The 24,594-nt window shown below is 42.2% G+C and overlaps 1 protein-coding gene across 13 annotated transcripts in view; it reads left to right on the top strand.

Annotated features, from left to right (window-relative positions):
• The window catches only part of SMARCA4 (SWI/SNF related, matrix associated, actin dependent regulator of chromatin, subfamily a, member 4), a 110,920-nt gene extending 102,366 nt beyond the window's left edge, over nt 1–8,554 (top strand). For 5 of the 13 annotated variants that reach the window (XM_001362925.4, XM_016431945.2, XM_007488522.3 and 2 more), the window contains 5 exons: nt 3,878–3,986; nt 4,660–4,761; nt 5,449–5,581; nt 6,023–6,162; nt 8,064–8,554. In XM_001362925.4, the coding sequence (XP_001362962.1) occupies nt 3,878–3,986; nt 4,660–4,761; nt 5,449–5,581; nt 6,023–6,162; nt 8,064–8,096 (517 nt within the window). In that variant the 3' untranslated portion in view covers nt 8,097–8,554. Of the gene's footprint in view, nt 1–282; nt 3,403–3,877; nt 3,987–4,659; nt 4,762–5,448; nt 5,582–6,022; nt 6,163–8,063 lie in introns of those variants that run through there. The other 8 variants (XM_007488524.3, XM_056822729.1, XM_056822727.1 and 5 more) reach the window with 2 other exon arrangements.
• Nucleotides 8,555–24,594: the final 16,040 nt, after the last annotated feature.

Raw genomic sequence — 24,594 nt, 5'->3', positions numbered from 1 at the left:
CTGAAAGTGCCCTTCGCTCTTGGCAGGTAAGACTTTACATTTATCTGAATTCAGAATCATCCATTCTCTTTTAACCCATTTCCACAACCTGTTCCTACTGATCCAGTGTTTTATAGCAGAACTGCCTCCCTTTGCACCCTGCCTGCCCACCCACCTCCTCTGTGGCTGGGCTGGGACCTGGGGCCTGCGAGTGGTAACTAAACAGTTGTCTCGGAGGTAGCACAATGTAGAGAGCCACTCACTAAACTGCTCTCTGTTTTTGTTTCTTATTTCTCCCTGCAGCAGAGTGACGAGCAGTGTGTAATGTGTAGAAGCTTCTCCACACTAGCCCCAAACAACATGGCTTAGAGCTGTTGGCCTATGGAAGAGCCATTTCCAAATGCAACATGTTGTTCAAATGGCCAGACTTATCCTCATCTATAAGGAATGCTCTACAAACGTTTTTTAAAAAAAGTCTTCTTGGCCGAAAGTGAAATGGACACTAAAGAAGCTCAATCTGGTCTAATTCTCCTTCCATCTCCCGAGACAACAGCATCTTCAGCAAAGCATCCATAATTGGTCATGAGGAATTGTAACAGCTGCCCTCTCTGAAGGCAGGATGCCCCTCCAAGGAGCTGGCAGCCTTTGGTCTGAGCTTTGACAAGACTCATATTGTCTACTAGTGAACCATTATCAGCCACCGGAAATATATCTTACATAGATAGTTTTTAAAGGACTGAGACCAGAAGGTGGCAATCTCTAACCAGATATCTTTCAAACTAGAAGCATGAACATTCTTACAGCAATAGAAAACACCAGCAAATTGCTAATGGACAGATCCTAGGAGAAAGAAGCTGAGTATTTTAGGAACGACCCAACCTTTCTTTTCTCTCCTAGGAGCTTTGATCACTACAAAATATACTATACTCGCTGAAAAACATGATTTCTTCTACTACCAGACTCAAGGTCTAATGTAGCCCTGGCTTTGGTAACTGAAGATATAGGGAACATGAAGCAGGTCAGGGTTGCTGGAGGGAGGGAAGCCACTTTTGTGGCCCCAGCACATGTCCTCATGGCATCTCAGACCAAGGAGCCCGGTGGGAGTTTGGGACCACTACTCTCTCTGTGGCTAATAACTCAGAAGCAGGCAAAAAAGAGAGCAGGCTCACAGCAGCACCAAATCGCAGGACAATCCAGTAGGAGCGAGAGGCACTAGGAAAGTTTACCAGAATCTTTAAAAGAAGTTAATATAGCTGAGACTCTTAAAATATCCTAAAGCATAAGGAGTGCTGCAACTAAGTATATTCAGCCACAGAATGCCCCAAAGTGTTTAAGCAACAAGTGGCTGCCTCTAACTCAGATGGTGCCCTTTAGCCAAAGAGCCTAGACTAAAGCCATTGTATGTTGAGAATTTAAGACAGTTTGTGAGGGGAGTGGAAAAGCAGAGGACTTAGCCCCCAGAAGAGCTGGGTTTGCATTCTGTTCTTGAACTTAGTGGTGGTATGGCTGGGCAAATCACTGAACTTGTCCAGAGTTTATATAGTCATCTGTATAATGGAGAGAAGAGGCTCAGAGACCTTTAGAACTAGATGGGAACATGCAGAGATCATCTTAGATTATACCTTTTAGTTTACAGATGAGGATATTCAGCACCAGGCAGGCCGTGACTTGCTCACATTAACACTTGTCCTCCTTAACTGCCTTGAACTGAAGATCAAATGCAATAGAATGTAGGTATGTGAACCTTAAAACATTATATAAATGTAAGTTATTTCAATTTGTGTACAAAAGACAATCAAATGAAAGAATTTATTACAAAGTGGAAAGGATTTTGTTAACATGCTGCTGTAAATGACATGTGAACTTAATGGACAATATTGTTGCATTGTAAGTAATGAAGAATGTGAGTAATTCAGAGAAACACAAGAATACTTGTATGAACTGATTCCTAGCAAAGAGCGGACCTGCGGGAGAGCAATGTACATAGAGATAAACACCGAAGATGAATCTGGAAGGCATCTGGTGAATCCAAAATCCCTGCACTGATGACCGGACATTGGTTCCCTCTGACTGAAGCTCAAACACATTGCCTTTCTCCCTTCTAAGAAATGGTAAACCACCAGCATGGGATGGACATACTTGGCCACTTGCCATCACTACGTTGGACAGTTTGACTTAACTGGTTTTTTAGTCCCTGTTTTTCAAGAAGTTCTGCTTGGGGAGAGGGTGATTGTTGGGGAATGATTGTTGTATAAAAGCAAACTACATGCCAAAAAGAAAAATCTTTTACAATTTTGTAAAGATTGTTATTGTTGCCGCAAGCTGCAGTAAATCTCATTTCCATCTCATTTGGAAGCAGGAATGCAAAGAAGGGGGCAGCATAGTTGGGCTAAAGCATCACTGGAAAGGGACTATAGAAATCATTTAGTTCAGTGAAGGGAAGTCACTTGGGGAGAGTGTGTCAGTGTCATAATAGTAAATAGTCCCCTCCAAATAGTTCTATGTTCTTTCTGTTCTATTGTGGGAATCACCACTAGGTCATTCAACCTTAGAGAGGAAGCCTTGGGGCAATGACCAAAGAGTTAGACTGAGTCAGGGAAATCTGTGTTCAAGTCTGTGATGCTGAACAAATCACTCGACTGCTTTCAACCCCAGTTTTCCCATCTGTAAAATGAGACAAATAGTATTTGCCCCATATGGTTGTTAAGAAGCTGAAATTAGATAAAGCATATACACCAACTTGCACACTTTTAAAGCATGAGCTGCTGGTATTGTTTGAAAGGACAGTTTTGCAGATGTGGGAAACTGAGAGCTTGAAAAGACTAACATGTTCCATAAAGCCATTCTTCTTCACATAACTGGCCCAGGAATACTGCCCAGAATCCTACTTGGCAAAGCCTTTCTCAGTATGTGTGGGCATAACCTCTGTACAAATGTAGCTTTGATTCATGTTTCTCACCTGTTACTGAAGCATATGAAAGCAATTTGTATTGGAAAGTCAAGAAATAAAAACACCAATGAGTAGAGGAACGTGTCTCGATCTGGGCAGACCTTCAGTTTACCGAAGTCCAGGGAAATCATACTCAGGAAGCCTCAGAAGTAGCTGATACTGCCACCTCCCAAAGTGACACTGAGGAAGAGCCTGGGTGTGAGCAGGGAGTTTGGAGAGTTAGTGTTCTTAAAGCCCTCCATTACTTTTCTGGAACTGAGCAATCGCGGTTACTTGCTTGATGCTGGACAGGATCCAATGCCCATAGAACACCAAACTTGCCTTGCTTTATTCTGACGGTCGCCTGTATTCTTTGTGTTTGCCTGCTTCTCCTAAACTGGCAGAAACTACAAGATAACAGTTCCGTGGAAGCCTAGCCACTGATGCCTCCATTTGTAACAAAAAAAAAATAAAAAATTCAAAAGTTAAACAAATTATTAAGTTTGCAATTTTTGTCCAAATAAATGATGTGCTTTTTTTTTATTTGATGTTCCAAACGAGCATAATGAGCTTTACCTGTTTTGTCTTGGAAGTCGTACATTTATAAAGGTGCTAATATACCTGAGTACACAGATTCCTACATTTCCTGCCCTGTGGCCCATCCCACTGTCTCTTCCCCCCGTGGCTTCAGAATGTATGGAGGTGTTGGATTTCCTCTCCAGCAGCCATATATCTCTTCCCTGCCTTAGTGGTTTTTGCTGTAGCCAAAGGTGTCTCTCCTCCCTCTCTAGTTCACACAAACCACATCTTGGAAGTGGAGGTGTGAACTCCCTAGTGTTTGTTTTATGGAGCCTGTAAGCCCCATGAGGAAAGGAGGTGGGGAAGGGAGGAAGGCCAGCTTTGGGGTGGGTTGCACCTGACTGAACCGGTAGTTCATGCTTGGTGGGTATGTGTCCCTTTGTTTTGTAGTAGTAGTGGACGCCAGCTGAGCGAGGTGTTCATTCAGCTTCCTTCCAGAAAAGAGCTACCAGAGTACTACGAGCTCATCCGAAAACCTGTGGACTTCAAGAAAATAAAGGTAGGCAACTAGGTTAATAGAGCACCAAGCTTAGAGACAGGAGATTCTGGGTTCAAAAAAAGTCTCAAACATGTCCTAGCTGTGTGACCCTGGCCAAGTCACTTAACCCCCATTCCCTAGCCCTTCTTCTTCTGTTTTTTGAGTTGTTACTAAGACAAAGAAAAAGTTTTAAAAAGAAAAGAAAAAAAAGATAATATTGCCTTCTAGACAAAGCTGAGGAGTTTTTCCTTCTCTGTAGACTGAGGTCCTGAGACCTGACTTATTAATGAAATACTTTTCAAAATATCCTATGTTGATGCTATCCCCCAGTCTTGCTCCTGTGAATAGCAAACCTGTATTTTGAGGGACATGCAGTGTCACTTTAGGAGGGGGCCCCAGCCTGATGGGCAAAGATTCCAGATGGGTCTGATCTAAATGAAGATTTGATTCTTCTGTGGCTGATAATCACTTAGGAATATAACTAATTGAAAGTGCAGGGATGAGACCCAATTAAGCCCTGTAAAATAGTGGCATTTGTTTTTCAACTGGATACTTACCTTTGAATATTGTGGGTTACATACAGACCAGTCTATGGGAAAAAGAAGTTGAAGGCTGATGTTCTGTCAACTTTGGTCTGTATTACATGCTAATTTGTGCCCTGACTCTACTCCTGCCTCCCCTCTCCTTTCCCCAGGAACGAATCCGGAACCACAAGTACCGGAGCCTTAACGACCTAGAGAAGGATGTGATGTTGCTGTGTCAGAATGCTCAGACCTTCAACCTGGAAGGCTCGCTGGTAAGGGGCTTCAGGTGGTCTCAGGAGCCCCTCACCCCAGTTCCAGCTGCAGAATGAAATCATGTGGAAATTGCCTTCTTTCTTGCCTCACCAGCAGTTGAGACCAACCATGGCAGTGCTTTTAATATCTCTTTTTATGATCTGCTGGTCATCCCTAAAGCTGATGCCATCTATACCTAAGAGGGAGGACTCTGCTCATGAAATCTAGACCATTAGCCTCAGAAAATAACTTTCATATTATCGAAGTGCCCTCACCTCACTACTCCTCAAAATCCATCTGTAAATAAAATGCCAGGATAACCAGGATAACCATATCCCATGGATAGTGTTCCAGGCCTAGAGTTGGGAGGACCTAGGTTCATATCGAGCCTCAAACTTCCTAGCTGTGTAACTCTGGGCATGTCACTTAATCTCATTTGCCTCACCCTTGCCCTTCTGTCTTTAAGTTGTTTCCTAAGACAGTTCTTGGTGGGGTTTTTTTAGTGGTTGTTGTTTTTAATCAAATATGATCACATATAGTGGGAAGACTTTATAGATAGATGTTCTCAGCTCTGCCCCTCTCCCCCATTAACCTTTCATGATGCAGTTTCTCCTCCCCCAACACCCCCATATTGATAGATGTTTATAAATCTAGGTTGTATATATCAGATTTTCTCAGTCTCTTTCCCTCTCTCTGTTCTCTCATAGATCTATGAAGACTCAATCGTCCTACAATCTGTTTTCACCAGTGTGAGACAGAAAATTGAAAAAGAGGATGATAGTGAAGGAGAAGAAAGTGAAGAGGAGGAGGAAGGAGAAGAGGAAGGATCCGAATCTGAGTGTAAGTCTTGCCTGGTTCCTCTTGGAATTTAGGGGTGACAGCTTCCTAACCAGAAACCTGTGATCCCCCCTGGGGAAACAGATCCTAAAAGTGATGGAAGTTGACAGGCCCCATTGAAAAGCCTGGAGGAGTTAGTGTTTGTACAGGGATGAACCACATTAGATGTCATCTCCCATGTCACCAGCTATGAGGAGGCCCCAGTTTAGATGATGACCAAGTGTAGGATCCCATGGTTCTCACGGGCCCATGTGGTACCACCTAATCTATTGCCCTGAGGTAGGTAGAGGGTTCAGAGTGAAAGAAGAGGATTCATTCCCTCACTTTGGGGATCAAAGAGGCTTTGGGGACCCTCTGAGCCCAGAACTGATTTCTTCCCTTTGGTCGTCCCAGAGTTCAGCAGGCACACCCCCACCTTCTCACTCATTGTTTGCTCCTTCTCAGCTCGCTCTGTCAAAGTGAAGATTAAGCTTGGCCGAAAAGAGAAAGCACAAGATCGGTTAAAGGGTCGGAGACGCACCAGTCGGGGATCCCGAGCCAAACCAGTAGTGAGTGATGATGACAGTGAAGAAGAACAGGAAGAGGTAACAACTTTTTTCTAGAAGGGGATACTGAGGTTCAACTCCAGTCTGGCCACGAGGTGCAGACCATTTCCTTCATACTTATCAATGCGGCAGGGGCTACCCTGTTACCTTTTCCCCTCAGCTACACAGGTTTCAAACTCATCAGCTCATAGCATTAAAGCCAAAAGAAACCCTTCAGTCCACCTAGTTCTCCCCATCATTTTACACACACACAAAAAAAAAAACCTGAGGCTCAGCAATATAAAATTATTTTCCCAAGGTCATGCCCATGTAGGAAGAGCTAGAGGTGGAAGATAAACAGAATACCCGAGTAACTTTTAACATGGGTAAAGCTCAGGTACATGAAGTTTAAAGTTATCCTATAAACAGAGTCCCTCCCCTCTTTAACAAATATATATTATGGGTAAGAGCCTGAGCTGGCTCTGGGTGTTTCACCCTTCATAATCTGGCCTTACCAAGAACAAAAGTAGCTCTCTGGCCTTTCATGTTCCATGGTGAGGAGCCTTAAAGCTAGAAAAGACCTTGGATGTTATCTAATAGGGCCCTAGCCCTCACAGGTGGGGCAGCAACAGAGCCGCTGGGTCCTCAGTGACTGGGGCTTAGAGTGGCCACACTGGGCAAGGGCATCTGGCCCCCTCTGAGCACAGGGCACCATAGCATTGACACAGCCAGGGTTATCCCCAAAGGGAAGCCATGAGGTCAGAGGAGAAGGTAATGGTCCTCCCACATTCATTTGAGCAGCATGTTTTCTCTCCAGCCTCCTTATGTGCCAGACACCATACAAATAAAGAGAATGCAGCAGTCCCCACTCCCAAGATAAGGAACCACCCCAAATTGCTATATCAGCTGATCTTGCCTCATTCCAGGCCCATTTCTGGCAAAGAAGAGGGAGAAGCAGTCATTATCATCCTCTCTGATGTTAACATCCTTTAGTTTTTCTCTTGAGATTTTGTCTTCAGCCTTTATGTCCTTTTGAATTCCTTCAGCCTAAGCTTCCTACCTCCCCATTGTTCCAAGCTAAGATTTCCTGTTATGTCCTCCTGGCTTTGATTGTTTATCATAATGGCAGCATTACTTAAAGAGGATCTTTAAAACACAAACCTAAGAGCTAAAGCAGCTAATGGCTGTGTCTAGCTCTCAGACTAGGCCACTGGGAGGAGCCAAGAGCCTTTGATGGAGACAGCAACCCTGTTAGATAAGGAAGCTTTTAGGGAAAGAAAATCTCAGTACAGATGCTGGACCTTAGCATGCATCTGTCACATAGCTGAATTTCAACTAATCTTAAAAGAATGATTATTAACAAGCAATTGGGTTCCTAATTATCCAGTTTGGGATTATGTCCTAAAGCACAACCATTTTTTAACAAAACCTCTGTTTTCTGCCTCCCTTGATATAAATGCTGAATATGATGGTCCAGAAATGCAACAGATGGGCAAGGCTCCTGTATTTGTGAAGTCCTATCTCACCCCCCAGCCAATCACCACAGCACATCTGAGATCAAATAAGCATTTGTTTCTAGTTCCCAGTGGTAGTGGCCAGCTAACCCTAAATATTTCCTGCCATTAGTCTGATAGTGGCAGAGAATTGATGCTCTCAGGATGTTGACTGGACTATTTCCCTGGAGGGATAGGCTAGGATAGGAATGGCTTGTGGAATGACAAGAGCCCTGCTGGGGAGTCAAAGAACCTGGGCTAGAGGTCTGCCTGCTTACCAGCGAGGTGACCTTGAGCACTTAACTTCTCTCTGGGCCTAAATGTCTTCATCAGTAAAGTGAATGTGTGGGATTAGATGATCTTCAAGTCCCTTCCATCCATGGGAATTATGTGGAGCTATGAACCTCCTGGGTTCTGCCTGTCAGCCTGCTTGCTCACTCGGCCTTTCTTTTGTGACCTGCTTTTTAGGATCGCTCAGGAAGTGGCAGTGAAGAAGACTAAAGTGGACATTCCATGGCATAGACCCTGAGAGCCCCTCTTCCTTTAGCTGTAATGGGTAGCAACAAATGTAGTATCAGACTTCAGTAAACTGTATAAAAATCTTCCATATTTATACTGCAGAGAAGATGTAGGACTGTTTGTGTCTTGCCTTGTCCTGACATCAGTAGCGTTTGTAACAGCATTAACTGTTTAAAAGGAAAAAAAAAAAAGAATTATGAATTGGGAACACTTGATATCGATTTTTTCTTTTTCTGGCAGTACTGTTTCAGTGGCAGTATTGAATCACTGTAGTTTAAACTGTGGATGCATGTGTGTAGCAGTCCACTACTAGTACTGTATTTTATTCAACAGGTCAAAGTCGCCAGGTGCCGCCTGTCCATGAGGGACGCTGGCCCTGGCGAATGTGTGTGTGTCAACGTCACTGGATTTCAGACAGTAATAAATTAAAACAAAAAAGATTCTCTCTCTGGTGGACTTAATATCTTCACAATATCAAGTGTTGCAATAATTTCTGATTATTAGCAAGAACCTTCCCCCTCCAGCCCCAGGCCCCAACCTGTTTCTTGATGCAGAAAGCAAAAGCCGTCCTTACTTATGAAGGCCTCTGGCACAAGCTAAAGGCACTAAGGTAAGAGGAGATCCAGCTTCCTGCACAGCCAGGAGGAGGAGATTCCGGGCCCTACCTGTGGGATCCACTTCTCCAAGGCCTGGTGAGAGCTGGCAGCAGGCATCTTGTCCAACCTTCACCTGAGTGAAGATCCCATCCCTGTAGATAGCAAGTCATCAAGCTTCCATTTGAGGGGCTGCTGGCACAGTAAAGAGCTAGGCTTGGAGTCGGGTAACCTAGGTTCAAATCTGGCCTCAGACACTGTGTCTGAGCTGTGTGGCTGGAAAAGTCACTTAACCTCTACCTTCAAGTTGTTACTAAGATAAAAAGCAAGAGTAAGAATGTTTGGTGAGCTAAATAGAACAAAGAACCTAACTGTCTAATTTTATGGGTCCAACTGACAGTTTGGGCACTTGGAACCGTTATCTCAGCAGGGGGTGTATGGAAGCAGCTAGAGCTAAGTTTCACTGTGAGCTATGGTAACAATGAACTAAACTCTAGGGGGATACAAAATCCATCTCCCAGTCAACTTGATACAAAGAATCTGCCCTCTCAGAAAACCTGGTGAATTAGCTACATATGACTTTTCTCATTTTCACTATTGTACCAGAATTTATACAAAATGTACATATCTGTGACTTTTGAATGCCAGTACAATAAATTGGATGACCCAACTAAATTAGAAATGGAAACTGAAGCATTAGAAAGCAAATTAGCTCTCATGTTCCCTCTAAGGGAGGTACTACCCATAGATGTCCCCAGAGCATGGTATAGTGAATCTCATGTGCCACAAAAAGTTTACACAGACTGATATAGACAGTTTTAAGAAAAATATTCCATCATATGAAGAAGAACCCATGGCAGTTGAAAAGCAGTTTAAGTGTTTAATTAAGCTTTATAATCTTTCTTATTTGTATTTTGAAATCTTTATGGATGAATTAACAAAAAGTGAGAAACAGCAGATTATATAGGACTCGGGATCCTGGTTGAGAATATAACTCTTTTGCAGGGTACAAAGACTTAACTACAGCCAGGGAGGCAATAGTTGAAACTATGAGGCAAAATTCCAGATGCCCAGGAACCTGGTCTAAATTTGAGTACCTAAAGCAGGAAGTGGGAGAGACTCCCTCCACTTTCTAATGAAATGCAGGAAAAAACAGTAGCTGCACTAACCCAGAAATAATTACAACCCTGGACAATATAGACAAACCCTTTGCAACAAACCTGGTCATCTCATGAGAGAATGCAGATTTAGGGGACAATTCTTTGGACAAAGTTTCAGGGGAAACTGAGGCAATAGATTTAATCACTAATAGATTCAGGCAAAATGGATATGGGAATTATATATATATTTATATTATATTATAATTATATATAACAACATATTTAACAATGGATTTAATAATGCATTTCAGTATGGGAGACCAAACTATCCAAATTATTTTGATACTGGATGCTACCATAATTCACAAGCTGCAAACCTGAATACCATGCAAGAATGTATCAAAGCAGGTGCTCATCCAAAATATTCCCAAGTAGCTGGTGGGAATCCCCAAAAACTTGATATGCAAAAAGGTGCAACTTCATTATGAAGGTGTCCCAAGGCCTGTGCATTTAAAAATATAGTATATGGAGAAAATGGATCAGGAAGTATGGGCAATGAAATAAAAACTAATGAAAATGACAAAGATTTTTAAAACGTGGGAATTTAGTGCAGGAGAATCAATGAAGAGTTAGAGAATGAGGAACAGGAACAATAGTTTTTCTGATCCTAGTGTGTTAGCTCCTTTGATACCAGTCCATTCTCCAGAAAATACCACGGAACCCCATGTAACCCTAAAAATAGGAACGCAAGTGTATCATTGTCTCTTAGACACAGATGCTGCCAAATCTTGCAGAAATCCCCTGAGGAGTGCAAAGCAGTGGGTTCAATAGAAGTTATGACTGTGACAGGAAAACCTCAAAAAGTTAGAACTAAGAATGGTTTCCCATGGACCTCTAAGTGTAGAACCCTCTTTTCTTTTAATGCCAAATTCCCCAATGAATCTAGTGGGTAGGGATCTTCTTTGTAAATTGAGAGCAACAATAGTATGTACCCCCAACCAGAGATATTTCTTTAAATCTCTCAAAAGAATCCCTAAAACTTTTCCCTGTATTATTCCTAGATACAGTAGAATCAGAGGGGGAAGGGGATAACATCTATTAGATACCAAATGATATTCCAAAAGGCTTATGGGCTATAGATTCTACAGATGTAGGTTTATTAAAATCAGCAACTCCTGTTAAAGTTCATCACCATGCATTCCACAATACCCACTTAGCAAAGAGGCCATTGATGGGATTGCCCCAATAATAAATTCATTATTGCAGCAAGGCATAATAATACCATGCATCTCTGAATATAACACCCCAATTTTACCAGTTAAAAAATCCAAGCTAGATGCTGATGGACAAATAGTCTATAGATTTGTTCAAGATTTAAGAGCTATTAAACGATCATGTGGTAAAATCTTACCCAGTTGTACTAAGTCCTGCTACCATCATTTCATCTATTCCAAGTCATGCAAAATATTTTGCTGTGGTTGATTTATGTCCTGCTTTTTCTCAATACCTATACACAAAGACTCACAAAAAATATTTGCATTCACCTGGCAGAGAAATCAATATACATGGTCCTGTTTGCCACAGGGATTCTGTGAAAGTCCTTCATTGTTTTCTCAAATCTTAAAGATTTGAAAAATATTCAGTTTAAGGACCATAAACTTACTTTGTAGATGATTTACTTCTAACATCACCATCTGCAAAAGTGTGCCGACATGATAGTAAACGTCTTCTATGTGAGCTCTACAAGAGGGGACACAAAATATCAAAAACTTCAATGGTTTCTTCCTCACGTAGAATATTTAGGGTTTGTGCTGTCTGAGGGATCCAGAAGCATTTCCCAAAAGAGAGTAGCAGACATACAAAAGCTGAATGCCCCTAAGACCAAAACCAACTCAGAGCTATCTTAGGAACCACAGGTTTTTGTAGACAATGGATACCTAGTTATGGTGAACTTATAAAACCACTGACTTTTAACAAAAGACTGAGAAAGATCCACTGAAGCTAAAACCAAAGCATTTGCCAGCAATTGCAAAGTTAAAAGAGGCAATATCAGCTCCTGCTCTTGGTATCCCTAATTATTTGAAACCATTCTCACTCTATGTCCACAAGGGAAAGGGAAGAGCTTCAGGTGTTTTGACATAGAGTTTAGGTCCAAACCAACATCCTATTGCATATTATTCTGGTCAATTAGATCCTATAGCCATAGGAATAGCTCCATGCTTAAGAGGGGTGGCAGCAACTGCATTGCTTGTTACCAAATCTGCAGATTTTGTTAGGTTGCCCACTGACAGTTTATGGTTCACATGAAGTCGAGGCACTTCTCCAAAAGTTCAGAATTCAAGCATTTTCAGATCAACACCTGGCTAAATATGACATAGTGCTTTTGGGGGATGAACATAACATTAAAGAGATGCAACACCTTAAATCTAGCTATATTATTACCCGATTTACCAACACGGGGAATCATTGCACAATTGTGAAAATGTAGTGCAATTAATAGAAAGGCCTCAAGAAAATCTGTTAAACACACCTCTTGACAACCCTGACTTGATCTTATTCACAGATGGATCATCATATATGCAGAATGGAATAAGATTTACCTGTGCTGTGGTAGTAAGTGAATTTGCTTCACTACCTAGGAACCTAAGTGCTCAGGGAGGAGAATTAATCACTTTAAAACATACATGTGAGCTTGCAAGAGACAAATGTGCAAATATTTATACTGATTCCAAATATGCATTTGGAATTTGCCATGCTGTCGGTTCTCTCTGGCTTCAGAGAGGATTTTTAACATCTAGTGGAAAAAGAATCACTCAAGCAGAAATAATTTGAGAATTACTGTCGTCTCTCCAACTACCTAAAGAGTTGGCAGTGATTCACTGCAAAGGGCATTCTTTAAGACAAGACTTAGTTGCTAGAGGAAATCGTATGGCAGATATGGCTGCACAATATGCTGCACAAAATGTTCCAGCTTGCATTATGAATCTCTCTGTTATAGATACTGTAGATTTAGAAAAAGCATACAATGACAAAAAGATTCAGAAGTGAGAGCAAAATTTTGGAGCTAGAAAAGAAAATGGTATTTGGATAGCATCCGAGGGAAAACCAATTCTTCCAAAAGCATTTTACATCTGTCAAGCTATACACAAAAAGGGTCATTTTAGGACACAAGCATTAATTGATACTGTTAAAGGAACTTGGTTAGCTCCGGAAATTAGCACTGTGGCAAATAAGATCTCAGCTTGCTCTGTATGTGCATGATTTAACCAAAGCATATTTAATCAAAAGGCTTTTGGTGGTCATTCACTAGCTCACACACCATTTAAGCATTTGCAAATATATCAACATACCCAAATCAAGACGATTTAAATTTTGTCTAGTAATAGTGGACCAACTAACTAGATGCCAAGAAGCTTTTTCATCTAGTAAAAATACATCAAGCTTTGTAACCAAAATCTTGTTGAAAGAGTTCATTCCAAGGTATGATATACCACTCAGAGTAGATTCTAACAAAAGGAGCCATTTTACAGATTCAGTTCTAAAACAAGTTTATTAGAATCTGGGTATCATGCCAAAATTTCATGTCTCATATCACCCTCAAAGTTCTGGGCAGTTGGAGAAACCAAACAGAGAAATCAAAACTATGCTTAGGAAATTATGCATGGAAACTTATTTGAAGTGGCCAGAGATTTTGTCTCTAGCACTGTTCTTTCTGCACACTAGACCAAGAAATGTGCATATCTCGCCATATGAAATGTTATTTGGACATTCACCATTGCAGGCAAAAAGTTTTAAAATAGCTTATGTATCTATGCTTGGAGGGTATCTTACTCTTGCTGAATACATCACAGAGTTACAAACAGGGTTAGAGAATTACAAGAAATGGGAATTTTAACTCAAGGGGGCCATTAGATTATGCACTACATTCAATAAAACCTGGGGATTCAGTTTACATAAAAATCTTTAATAGAACTAGCGCAACACAAGCATTATGGGTAGGACCTTTCCATGTTATTTTGACAACACCGTCAACTATTCATGTATTAGAGAAAAAAACATGGCTGCGTTGCTCACGTGTGAAAAAAACAGCAGCAGAAGAGATTACATGACAACACAGCTGCAGTCAAAAAGATAGAAGAAGAAATTAAGAAGAATGAAATGAAAACAGATCAAGACAAAAGAGAAGACAACAGAAGAAACATAGATGACAACAAAAAGGACAATTGAACTATGACAAAGACATTGCAAAAAAATCAACAGAAAAGAGAAACACAGACTGATTATGGACATGAATTGTAAGATTTTTGCACCGTTTTAACACTACACACTTTTACTATAGTTGCAAACAAATACTACATAGTAACAACATGAAGACTGTAGCAGAGATTTGGTAAGTATTCACTACAAAATTGCCTACACATATAGAACACATTTCTCACAAACTACATCATCATAACCAGGTGATGAGTATAACTTTCTAAAGAAAATCTTGTTTTTCATAGACTTAAGGGGGGAAGCTTATTTTCCTCCTACAACATGTAAATACCTTGTACATAATATACATAGATGTAGAAATTGTACACATCTGTAATTTATATAGATGTGTATATAGTTAAATTGTTAAAAAGTTTTTATTACTATAGTAAGTTGATTTTGAGTTTTAATGCAGTTTGATTGTATGTTTTGTACTTGAATTTCTGCAAATATGTTTTCACTGATTATTTGTTTTCATTGAAATTTTCTTTCATTTATATCCCTAGTACAAGTTAGCATAGATCAAGTATAGCAAAAAGAATAGGATAAGTGTAAAATTAAGACTATTTTTAGGAAATACAATAAGGTTAGGTATAGCTTTAGAATTGCATAGAATAGTGAGCATACAGGAGAGATTTTTCATCTCTCCATATGCTCAAAGGGGGGAAATTATAAGGATGATATTACAAAATAAGTATTGTTTTATTAGTTTAGAGATAAGAAGTAAAGTGGCTACTTGAGAAACAACTGGAGTTTGAAGCGGAGCTGAGAGAGCGTGTTAATTTCAGATGTAACAGTTATAGCTGTTTTCTATGTCAATTACTCTCTCTGGCAGTTGGCAGAGACACACTCTCAGAGACTCTCTCTTAGGGCTGGAGGAGGTAACATCTTTGCCTCTCTCTCTGACTGAGGGAAAGACCTGAAGGAGCTCGGGGTTTTCCTTTCCCAACTGGGAAACACTATTAAATATTTCTATAGATTGATTTAACTGAGAAGACCAAAGAAAAACCTGGTCTTTGGTTGGAACTCTGAGTCTGTTAAGACTCAGCATCCTAACTTGATTCTTGTTGAGACTCGACCAGCTAGCCTTTGCTATTTTATACTTTGTTAAGATTTATAAGGATAATAGCGGTAGTTTTATTTAGATAGTATAAATTTGGGTTAGTCAGATCAGGGAGGATTAGTATGACCTGTGAAATACAGGAGAAGTGATTCCTTTCGGAACCTGGGAGTTTATTTGGGTGGATTTAGAATCCCTTAGAATTAGAAATCCTTTACTTATCCTTACATGTTTCAATAAATACTTTATTTTTATATTAAAAGTCTCTTTAGCGTCCTTGCGCCTGGCCCTGAAGGGAAGTTCACATTTGAGCTTCACTTCATCACTGAGGATACTTTTGATTACCTCTATCAAAAGTATCCAAACAGTTTGGAACCTGTATTATTATTTTTACAGATAGAAAGCAAGAGTTTAAAAAAAATTTTTTTAAGTCTTCATTTGACCACACAGCCAGCCATTTTGTATCCAAAGGTAGATCCTTCCATCCAAGGCAATAATCACCTGGGCCTTTCCCAGGTAGAGTATAAGCTTCCTACAGACTCTCCCCACTCTCCAGCCTGTATTTTCTAACTAGCCACCTTAGATCTTAGGAGAGTCATAAGAGCAAAGATTTAGACCTCAGAGAGCATCTAGCCCAACCAAGAGGCCTCTCAGCTATCGTTTTTTGTGTTTGCCCTCTTAAAATCCTGGAACCCCATTCAGGTACACTGATGCTTGGCCCTTCTGCTGTATCCTCCATGGCCCCAGGTTTGCGGGGAGCAGGACAGGGCTAGATCAGAGGGCATGGAGATGGGAGAGTTTGGTTCTGGACAGGCCTAGTCATCCCTTTCTTGAGCCCTGGAATAAGTTGGGGCAGTTCGTTCTCACTGGTTCTTGCACATTGGCCTTTTCCGAACTTGAGCCCCTCACCCCAATCAAAGGAACTGGAGTTCAGATCTCGGCAACTCCCCCTCTTCTAGAACCCCAGCTGAGCAGCAGCTCCTAAGCAGCCTTCTCTTCTCCCCTCTCTTCCTCCCAAGGCCAAAACCTAGCAGGTCCTTTATCAAAGGACAAGCAGAGGGCACCCAGGAAAAGGAGGGAGGCTTGAAATCAGGCCTTAATCAAGGATTGGCAGGAGGATCTGGAGAATGTTCTTATTGAGGGGAAGCACACAAAAGGGATCTGAGTGACTTAGGAGTGGCGAAGGGTTCTAGCCCTAAAGGACACCTTCTACGGAAGTCATGAAACCCCTCTGAGCCTCATTTCTTCCGTCTGTGAAATGGTGGCAGTGAATATGTGACCTCAAAGGGCTGCAAAGGATGTACTTTGGTGCCCGTGGGTCCAGAGGCACAGAGTAATCACTTAACACTTAATTTCTTGTATGTGTGTGAGATAATAAATGGATTGAGTTAATACAGCGCTGGGGCAAGAAGACCCAAGTTCAAATCCTGTCTTAGGCACTTTTAATTGCAGCTCTGGACAAGTCACTTCACCTCTGCCTCCCTCAATTTCCTCAGCTGTAAACTGGAGGGATTGTTTCAAAGATCAAATGAAATGGCCTGTTTTAATTGTTTTACAAAACTTAAAAGTTCTGAATAAATACTGTTTATGTATTGAAAGGTTTAACAATAAAGGTATTAATTACTGTGGAAAAGGCAAGCCGCAGAGAGAGAGGATTTGTGGGAGCTCTTGACACAATCACCTCTTTCTGCCCTTTTGTTCCCTCCGTTTCCCTCTGACTCTGTGCCTCCCACATACGCATGTTTGGATACTTGCACACTTTCTGGCATGTGAGCTGCCCACCCACCTACACAGTATGCCTGAACAGAAGGCAGTCCTTGTTAGCTTCATTTTTCTAATACGACTGGTTGGGGAAATTCTCTTGAATGACTGTAAGCTCATGGAGCTCTGCAATCTTCTTGGGCTCTTATTCTTCCCAACCACATGGAGCGAGGTGCTATTAGCCCTGTCTGACAGCTGGGGAAATGGGCTGAGAGCCTGTGTTTTGCCTGGATTGTCCAGCTTTTCTGAGGCAGGATTTGAACTCGGGACTTCCTGAGCCCAAGCCCATTCCCTCTTGGGATATAATGCTAATAATCATGTCTTCATGCATTAAATGTGATGAAGGGCCCCAGGAGTGGGCACCTAAGGAGACAAATCAGCATTTCACTCCATTTCAAGGTTTTATTTGTATGAATGGTTATAATCACCTCATCCAGAGTCTAGAGGACTCGGTCATATTCTGTAGGCAGTTGGTGGCTTTGACCTCTTTTTAAAAATCACAAGTATGGGTCAGCTGGGTGGTTCAATGAATAGAGAGTCAGGCCTCGAGACAGGAGGTCCTGGGCTCCACTGTGACCTCAGACATGTCCTAGCTGTGTGACCCTGGGCAAGTCATTTAACCCCAAATGTCTATGGCTTACCAATATTTAATATTGATTCCAAGATGGAAGGTAAGGGTTTGTTGGTTGTTTGTTTTTTAATCATAAGCATTCCATCAAAACGCCCCTTTCCTCCCAAATCCCATCAAAATCCATTTCTTTGAGGGGAAAAAAGGGTATTTTCCTTCTAAAAATCCATGAAAGCCGACATCCCTCAGGCAGCAGCAAATGGGGCAGAAGAGAGCAGTGGGCCCTTTGGCAGCTTCGTTTCTGCTGGAAAGCACTGCTAGTTCCCTTCTCCCTTTGTGATGGAGTGAGGAGGAGTCTGGGAGACAGACAATCCCCCACCAGTCACCAGGCTCCCCTCCCTTAAGCTCAGTCCAGCATGATCGTGACCTTCCTTTAGTCTTAAGCCTGAAGCCACATCTTCACTTCAGACACTCCTGCCTGGGGCCAACTGGACCATTTCTCTCCCTCTGCCCCAGGCGAGGGCAATCTAAGCCCAAACCTTTTTAAAACTCTCTCTGGGGAACTGAAAGCTTGTGTATGAGGCAGAAACAGCCGACAGGCCAGGAATGAAATCGCAGCATCCATAGCGAGAGCCCACGTGGCTAAGCAACCTGAGCAAAGATTTGCTGAGGACACCATGGTAGGAGCCTGTCTTCATACAAGCAACCTGGCAGGGATGCCTTGAACCAGGCCACAAGGGCCTTTAAAAACAAACAAACAAACAAAAAAACAGCCTTTATTTTCTGTCCTATTAACAACTCTAAGACAGACGTGGAAGGGCCAGGCAATTAGGGTTGCCACCGGGCTGCCTCTTCCATGCTTTTCCATTCATTCATGATAGCTATCTTCAGTATGTTCTGTTGTAGAAGACATAGGCCTTGGACCCCTGGGTGGAAGCTACAGGAAGGCAGATTTCATTTCAATCTAAAGAAGAGCTAAGGGGCAGCTGGGTGGCTCAGTGAAATGAGATCCAGGCCTAGAGACAGGAAGTCCTGGGTTCAAATGTGGCCTCAGACACTTCCTAGCTGTGTGACCCTGGGCAAGTCACTTAACCCCCATTGCCTTAGCCTTTACTGTTCTTCTGCCTGGAAACTGATACTTACTATTGATACAAAAACAGAAAGTAACAACCTTAACAAAGCAAAAGCCTTTCATCAGTGGGTGATAGAATATCCTCTAAGTATGCCAGTAAGACTCATGCTTCAGGTAATGAATGATTCCTCCAAGGTCCCAACTCTGTGCCTTCTGTTCCCTCCTCACATCTTCAGCCATCTTTAGACTGAGGGCAACCGAGGACCCCCATGGGCCACTCCCTCCCTGCTTCAGCCTCCCCTGTGTCTCAGGCTCCATCTGACTCTCCTTCCACCTAATTCCTTCCTCCCTGTTCCCATCTCCAACCCCCACCCTCCTCTCTGTCTCCTCCCCTTTTTATCTTAGCTTCACTGTAGGTAAAGGGAGACAAAGGTCAGAATTTAGCAAGAAAACTGTTGCCTAAGGCTCAAATGGGTTACTGAGCTTCACCTCAGGCTCAGAGCCCAAGGCTGGGGATCAAGGTACTCCTCTGAGAAAGGAGGCAAAATGGCCCGAGGCCAGGACATCCTTCCTTGAGAGCCACCCTGGGAGGGAGGGACTGACTGATTCAGGAAAAGAAAGGGACCTTCTGCCTGAGTGTCTGTGTGTGTGTGACTGAGAGTGTGTGAATGTGTCTGTATGTGGCTGTGTGTGTATGTATGCAACTGTGTGTGTCTGTGAGTATATGACTGAGAGTATCTGTGTGAGTGTGTGTGTGACAGTGTGAGTGTGTAACTGAGTGTGAGTATGTGACTGAGTGTGTCTGTGAGTGTGAGTGTAAGTATGCAGCTGAGTGGGTGTGTGTCTGTGTCAGTGTGTGACAGAATGTGAGTGTGAGTGTATGTGTGTGTGTGACAGAATGAATGTGTGGCTGAAAGTGTGTAACTGAGTGTCTGTGAGTATGTGACTGAGAGTGTATGTTATATGTAACTGTGTGTCTGTGTATATAAGTGTGAGTGTGAGTGCCTGTGTCTATGAGTATGTGAGTGTGTCTGTATGAGTGTGTGTGACTGTGTGTGTGAGTATGTATCTGTGTGTGTGAGTATGTATCTGTGTGTGAGTATGTGGCTGAGAGTCTGTGTGTGTGTTTCTGTGTGAGTATGACAGTGTGTCTGTATGTGACTGAGAATGTTTGTATGTGACTGTGAGTGTGTGTGTGTGTGTTTCTGTTAGCCCCAAAGGTTGAGGGGAAGGGGGGCTCTGCATTGCGGCCTCCTCTGGAGAGATCCCAGCTTGGGGTGTGATGTAGGGGAAAGATTTCAGAGGTTGGGTGGTGGTTGTACATCAACATGGCACACATCCAGCAGACAGGCTAGTTTAATGGGTGGCGGGGGCCCAGGGCCAGCACGTGGTTTGCACAGTTCTAGTGCTCAGGATTTGGGGTAACACCTAGCATGGCAGGGGACTTGCCCAGATCAGCCTTCCCGGTGCTCCTAAAGTCTTCTTTCTTCCAGGATAAACATCTCCATCTCAGTCACCCTCTTTGGAACTCGCTGGTCTTAGCTTTCCTCAGATGGGTTTCCAGATGTGTCCTGAAGAGGGTAGAGAATAAAGCACCAACCAGTCTTCATTTGGGACTTTATGCTTCTTTAATGCCAAGAAGTGTGCAAAGGCAGAATCATAGTTTTGTGATTAGAAGATTCCTGAAAGCTAATTTTTACAGAAAAGAAAAGTAAGTCACAGAATTGAAAAGGTCAAGGCCATAAAAATAGTGCATTAGTGGCAAAGCTAAAAGTGAGCTGCCATCAGTTTAGGAAGGGCCTCAAGTGGTAGCACTAGATGGCACAGTGATAGACCCATCTTCCTGAGTTCAAATCCAGCCTCAGACCCTTCCTACCTGTGTGACTCTGGGCAAGTCACTTAACTCCCATTGCTTAGCCCTTTGGCCTTGGAACTAGTACTCAGTATTGACCCTCAGACAGAAAGTAAGGTTTTAAAAAAAGAATCTGCAAAGGATATGGCCAACCACTCCAGTATCTTTGCCAAGAAAACCCCAAATAGAGGTCACAAAAAGTGGGGCATGACTGAAAAGCAACTGGGGCTGCTACTCATACTAGAGATTGCCTGAGGCGACTGTACAGAAACGTTTGTTCCTTCCTTCCTCCAGATGTTTGCAAGGCTGAATGGAAGAGGGAATCACAGCTCTGGGACCCTCTTCAAAGGCTCTCTCTCACATGAGTTGGGAGGACTCTGTTGGACTTTAAATTCTCCCTGGAGAGCACCAACTGAAATCTAAATGTCAACAGCCCCAGTTCAGTGGTGTTGGGCACCCAAGTCTGCCCTTTTTGGTAAACATACAAGGTGTACTCTGGACACAAATAGAAAAAGATATGGAAGCAGGCTCCCAAATATGTCCCTAGGCCAGGGGCACCATGCTAACTCCCTCTCCAGGGTTCTGATCTGCAGAGCCTGCCCAGGAGTCCTGTGGTACTCATTCAGCCTGCTAAACAATCATGGTGGAATGTTAAATTCACCGATGTTGTTATTAATGGAGCTAAGGAGACAACTTAAGCAGGTCCTTGGCTGAACTCTGAGTCCTTTGGGCCTTCTTTGTCTTTGTTTTGGGGCTTCTCTAATTTCTTTATTTTTCTTTTTTAACCCTTACCTTATATCTTAGAATCAATACTGTGTATTGGCTCCAAGGCAGAAGAAGAGTGGTAAGAACTAGGCAATGGGATTTAAGTGACTTGCCCAGGGTCACACAGTTAGGAAGTGTCTGGGGCCTAGTTCTCATTTCTGAAGCCTTTTCTCTGAGTATACCCACATTTCTGCTTCAGGAAGGCCCCACAGTCCCACTAATCACATTACTCTCACCTAATGCCTCTTCTTTCCCTTCTCTTTGACCCATGATATCCCTCCTTTCCCTTTTCCAATCTTCTTTCTCTCCTCCTCACTCATTCTCTGCCTTCTCTTCTAACCTGTCCCTTCCCTCCTCTTCCAGACTCAGAATCACAACCTCCAAACTAGAAAGGACTTCAGGAGTGTCCAGTCTGACTTGAATATGGGCAAAAAAAATCAACTCTCCATCCCTGACAAGAGGCTGGCTATCCAACCTCCAATTGTGACAGGGAGCTCATTCCTCAGAAGGGAGCAGTTACTAATCTACTTGGAGATGGCATTAAAATACCTGCCTGGTATATCATGCCCCAGGTATCTCTGGCATTTCCCACCCACTGCTCCTAAGTTCTTTCCTTTGGGTTCAAGCAGAGTACATCTAAACCCTCTCTTACATGTCAGCTAATTGAAGACAGTTGTGTCTTCTTACTAACTCCTCTTTCCTTGAATTTCTCCTCCTTGAATTTCTCCTTTCCCTTCTTCTCCCTTCTTCCATTCTTTCAACCTCATCCCTTCCCACTTTCCCCTTTCTTACTGAGAGAAAGGACATCCTTTCTCTGAAGAGGTGACTAAAATCTCCTCCCCCTGGAGAAGAGGTTAACATCTTAATTTGTCACACCTCCCAGGAGTATTTCACTTTAGAAGAGGGCCACAGGGAAAGGTGCGATAGCCCAGCTTGAATTGCTAATGGCAGGAATTTCTAACTTCAGGAGCTGAGAGGTGTGGGTCAGAATTTTCTGGGAGGGAGCCTTCCCACCCCATATCATATCACACCAGGTAGGCACCTACCTAACTGGCCAATGACTGACTTTAGCTCACAACATAAACAATTCAACAAAAGTTCTTTCAGTTACAGAGACTAAAAGAGGGCTGACACAATCAAGTGTGTTTATTTGATCTAGATCAAAGTTCAGTAAAGAAGGGGGGGGGGGCAGACCTCAAAAAGCCCATTCAAATTTTCAGCCTTTGTCATAAAATATCTTTGGTGGTTTTAGCATTACCTGGCCTCTTTTCTTTTCTTTTTTTTTTTAAAGAAAATACTAATGAACTTTTAAAATTCAATTTAATATAATTCAACAAGAATTTATGATATGCCTACTGCCTGCTTTATCAAGCACTAAGAGTACAAATTCCAAAATGAAACCATTCCTGCCCTCAAAGAGTTTACATTCTTTTGGTGAGATAAAAGTAGTAGTGAAGAAGAACATATCCCCACAATGCAGATAAGGTCATTCAGAGAGAAAGGCATAAGTCTAATGTGAAAGGTTTTGTTGTTCAATTGTTTTTCAGGTGAGTCTGAGATCCTATTTGGGATTTTCTTGACAAAGATACTAGAGTGGTTTTGCCATTTTCTTCTTCAGCTCATTTGATGGATGAGGAAACTGAAGCAAATAGGGTTAACGGACTTGCCCAGGGGTCACGTGGCTAGTAAGTGTCTGAGAGAGGGAGGAGAGTGGCCTGAGTATCCTGCTCCCCTCTAGCTCTGCCACCTATGAGCCGCCCACATTATCCTTTGTGCACTCCCATTGGGCAGAAGGTGTGGGGGAGGATGAAAAAATGTCATCAGGCATGGTGAAAGGGGGTGGGGATTGGCTTCACCCAAGTCCCTCTACCTTTCTAGTAATGAACTGGGGGGTGGGGCAGCCATATGTCCACAGAGAGTGCTCTGTGTGCCATCTTTGCCACTCATTCCATAGGTTCACTATCTCTGACCTAAGAAATTCAAAATCCCCTGTACTCCTGTATCCAGGAGATCTGTGTGTTTAGGAAAGTACCTTTGATGAAGATGGAGTATAGGTCTCTCCTATCATGGGCTTCTGTGATCAGTAGCTATTGTCACTCCTTGGGGGGGGGGGGGCTGAGAGGAAAGATGAGGGATGGAAACCTCTTTCTCTTTCTACATTCTGGATAATTAGTTCGTAATATAAAAAGGATAAAAAGGTTCAAAGAAAAGAACAAAGAACAAGTTCTCTTATATTATATCACCCACTCTTGTTAATACCTACAAGGGATTGAAAATGGCTTTGAGAAGCGCCATGAATAATTGTTCTTCACTTGTGTCTGACTCTTCATGACCCTATTTGGGGTTTTCCTGGCAAAAATGTTAGAGTGGTTTGCTATTTCTTTCTCCAGTTCATTTTCCAGATGAAGAAACTGAAGCAAATAGAGCAAATGACTTGTCCAGGGTCACAGGTAAGTATCTGAGACAAAGGCTGGATTTGAACTCATGTTTTCCCAACTTCTGGTCCAGTGCTCTATCTACTGTGTCACTTAGCTGCCTCTGAATAGTGCTATAGAAAGTGTCCATATAAGCAGAACTGACTCTAAAAAGTAACCTTACTCCCTCTATAATGATAGAATCTCAGCAATGGACCGACCGCCAGAGACCCTCTAATCTAGGGATCCCCTTTAGCTTTCACTTGAAGACATCCCCCAGTGATGGATTCACTAGCCCCTGAGTGAACAACTGAGCCCAAATGTCGGTACATTGCAGAGAAATTTAACCAATAAATAAAATGAGACTATTGCTCTGAGTTTTATGTCACTTATTAATAGGGGCATGCAATCTATTAATAAAGAAGTCACTGATGTGCCTCCCTTTACGCCAAAGATCTTTATACTTAGGTGTGTCTTTTAACTGACCTGACAATACATCATTTGGACCTCCCCTGCCTGACTTGAAGTCTGAGGAAATGGATGGCTTCATATAACAAATAATACAACCCAACATTCATGTTCCCCAATAATATCAATAGGACTTTTACTACCGCTGTGTGGGAACTCTCCAAATAGGCACGAGGGTTGTGACCATGAGGTAACATAGCGAATTTTTAAACTTTCAATAGTTCCAGGCAGAAGAGAATTTCCCCTTTCATCCACTAGTTCTGAATCTGTGTCTGCAGCTTCCCTTCTGCCTAGAATAATGAAAATAAATGTAATATGGACTAATTAAAATGCTACATGTAATATTTAGAAATTGGTTTTGTTAAATAATATTAGTAAAAAAATCGTTGTGGTCACCATTTATAAAATTAGCTCTTAAGTCACGAGGATGATAGTAGCTTTTAACAATTTAATTTAATATAAATATAGCATAAGAAAGAAATAAGGAAGTAGAAAATTACTTCCTAGCCTACCACTCTAAAGTCTGATCCATAGAATTTCAATTCCATCCCTGACAAGGTTCTGATCTCCACA

Source organism: Monodelphis domestica, chromosome 3 (genome assembly GCF_027887165.1).
Source record: "Monodelphis domestica isolate mMonDom1 chromosome 3, mMonDom1.pri, whole genome shotgun sequence".
In the NCBI taxonomy this organism is placed as follows: Eukaryota; Metazoa; Chordata; class Mammalia; order Didelphimorphia; family Didelphidae; genus Monodelphis; species Monodelphis domestica.
Note: the sequence above shows the minus strand (reverse complement) of the source record. Positions and strands in the feature narration are given on the sequence as shown.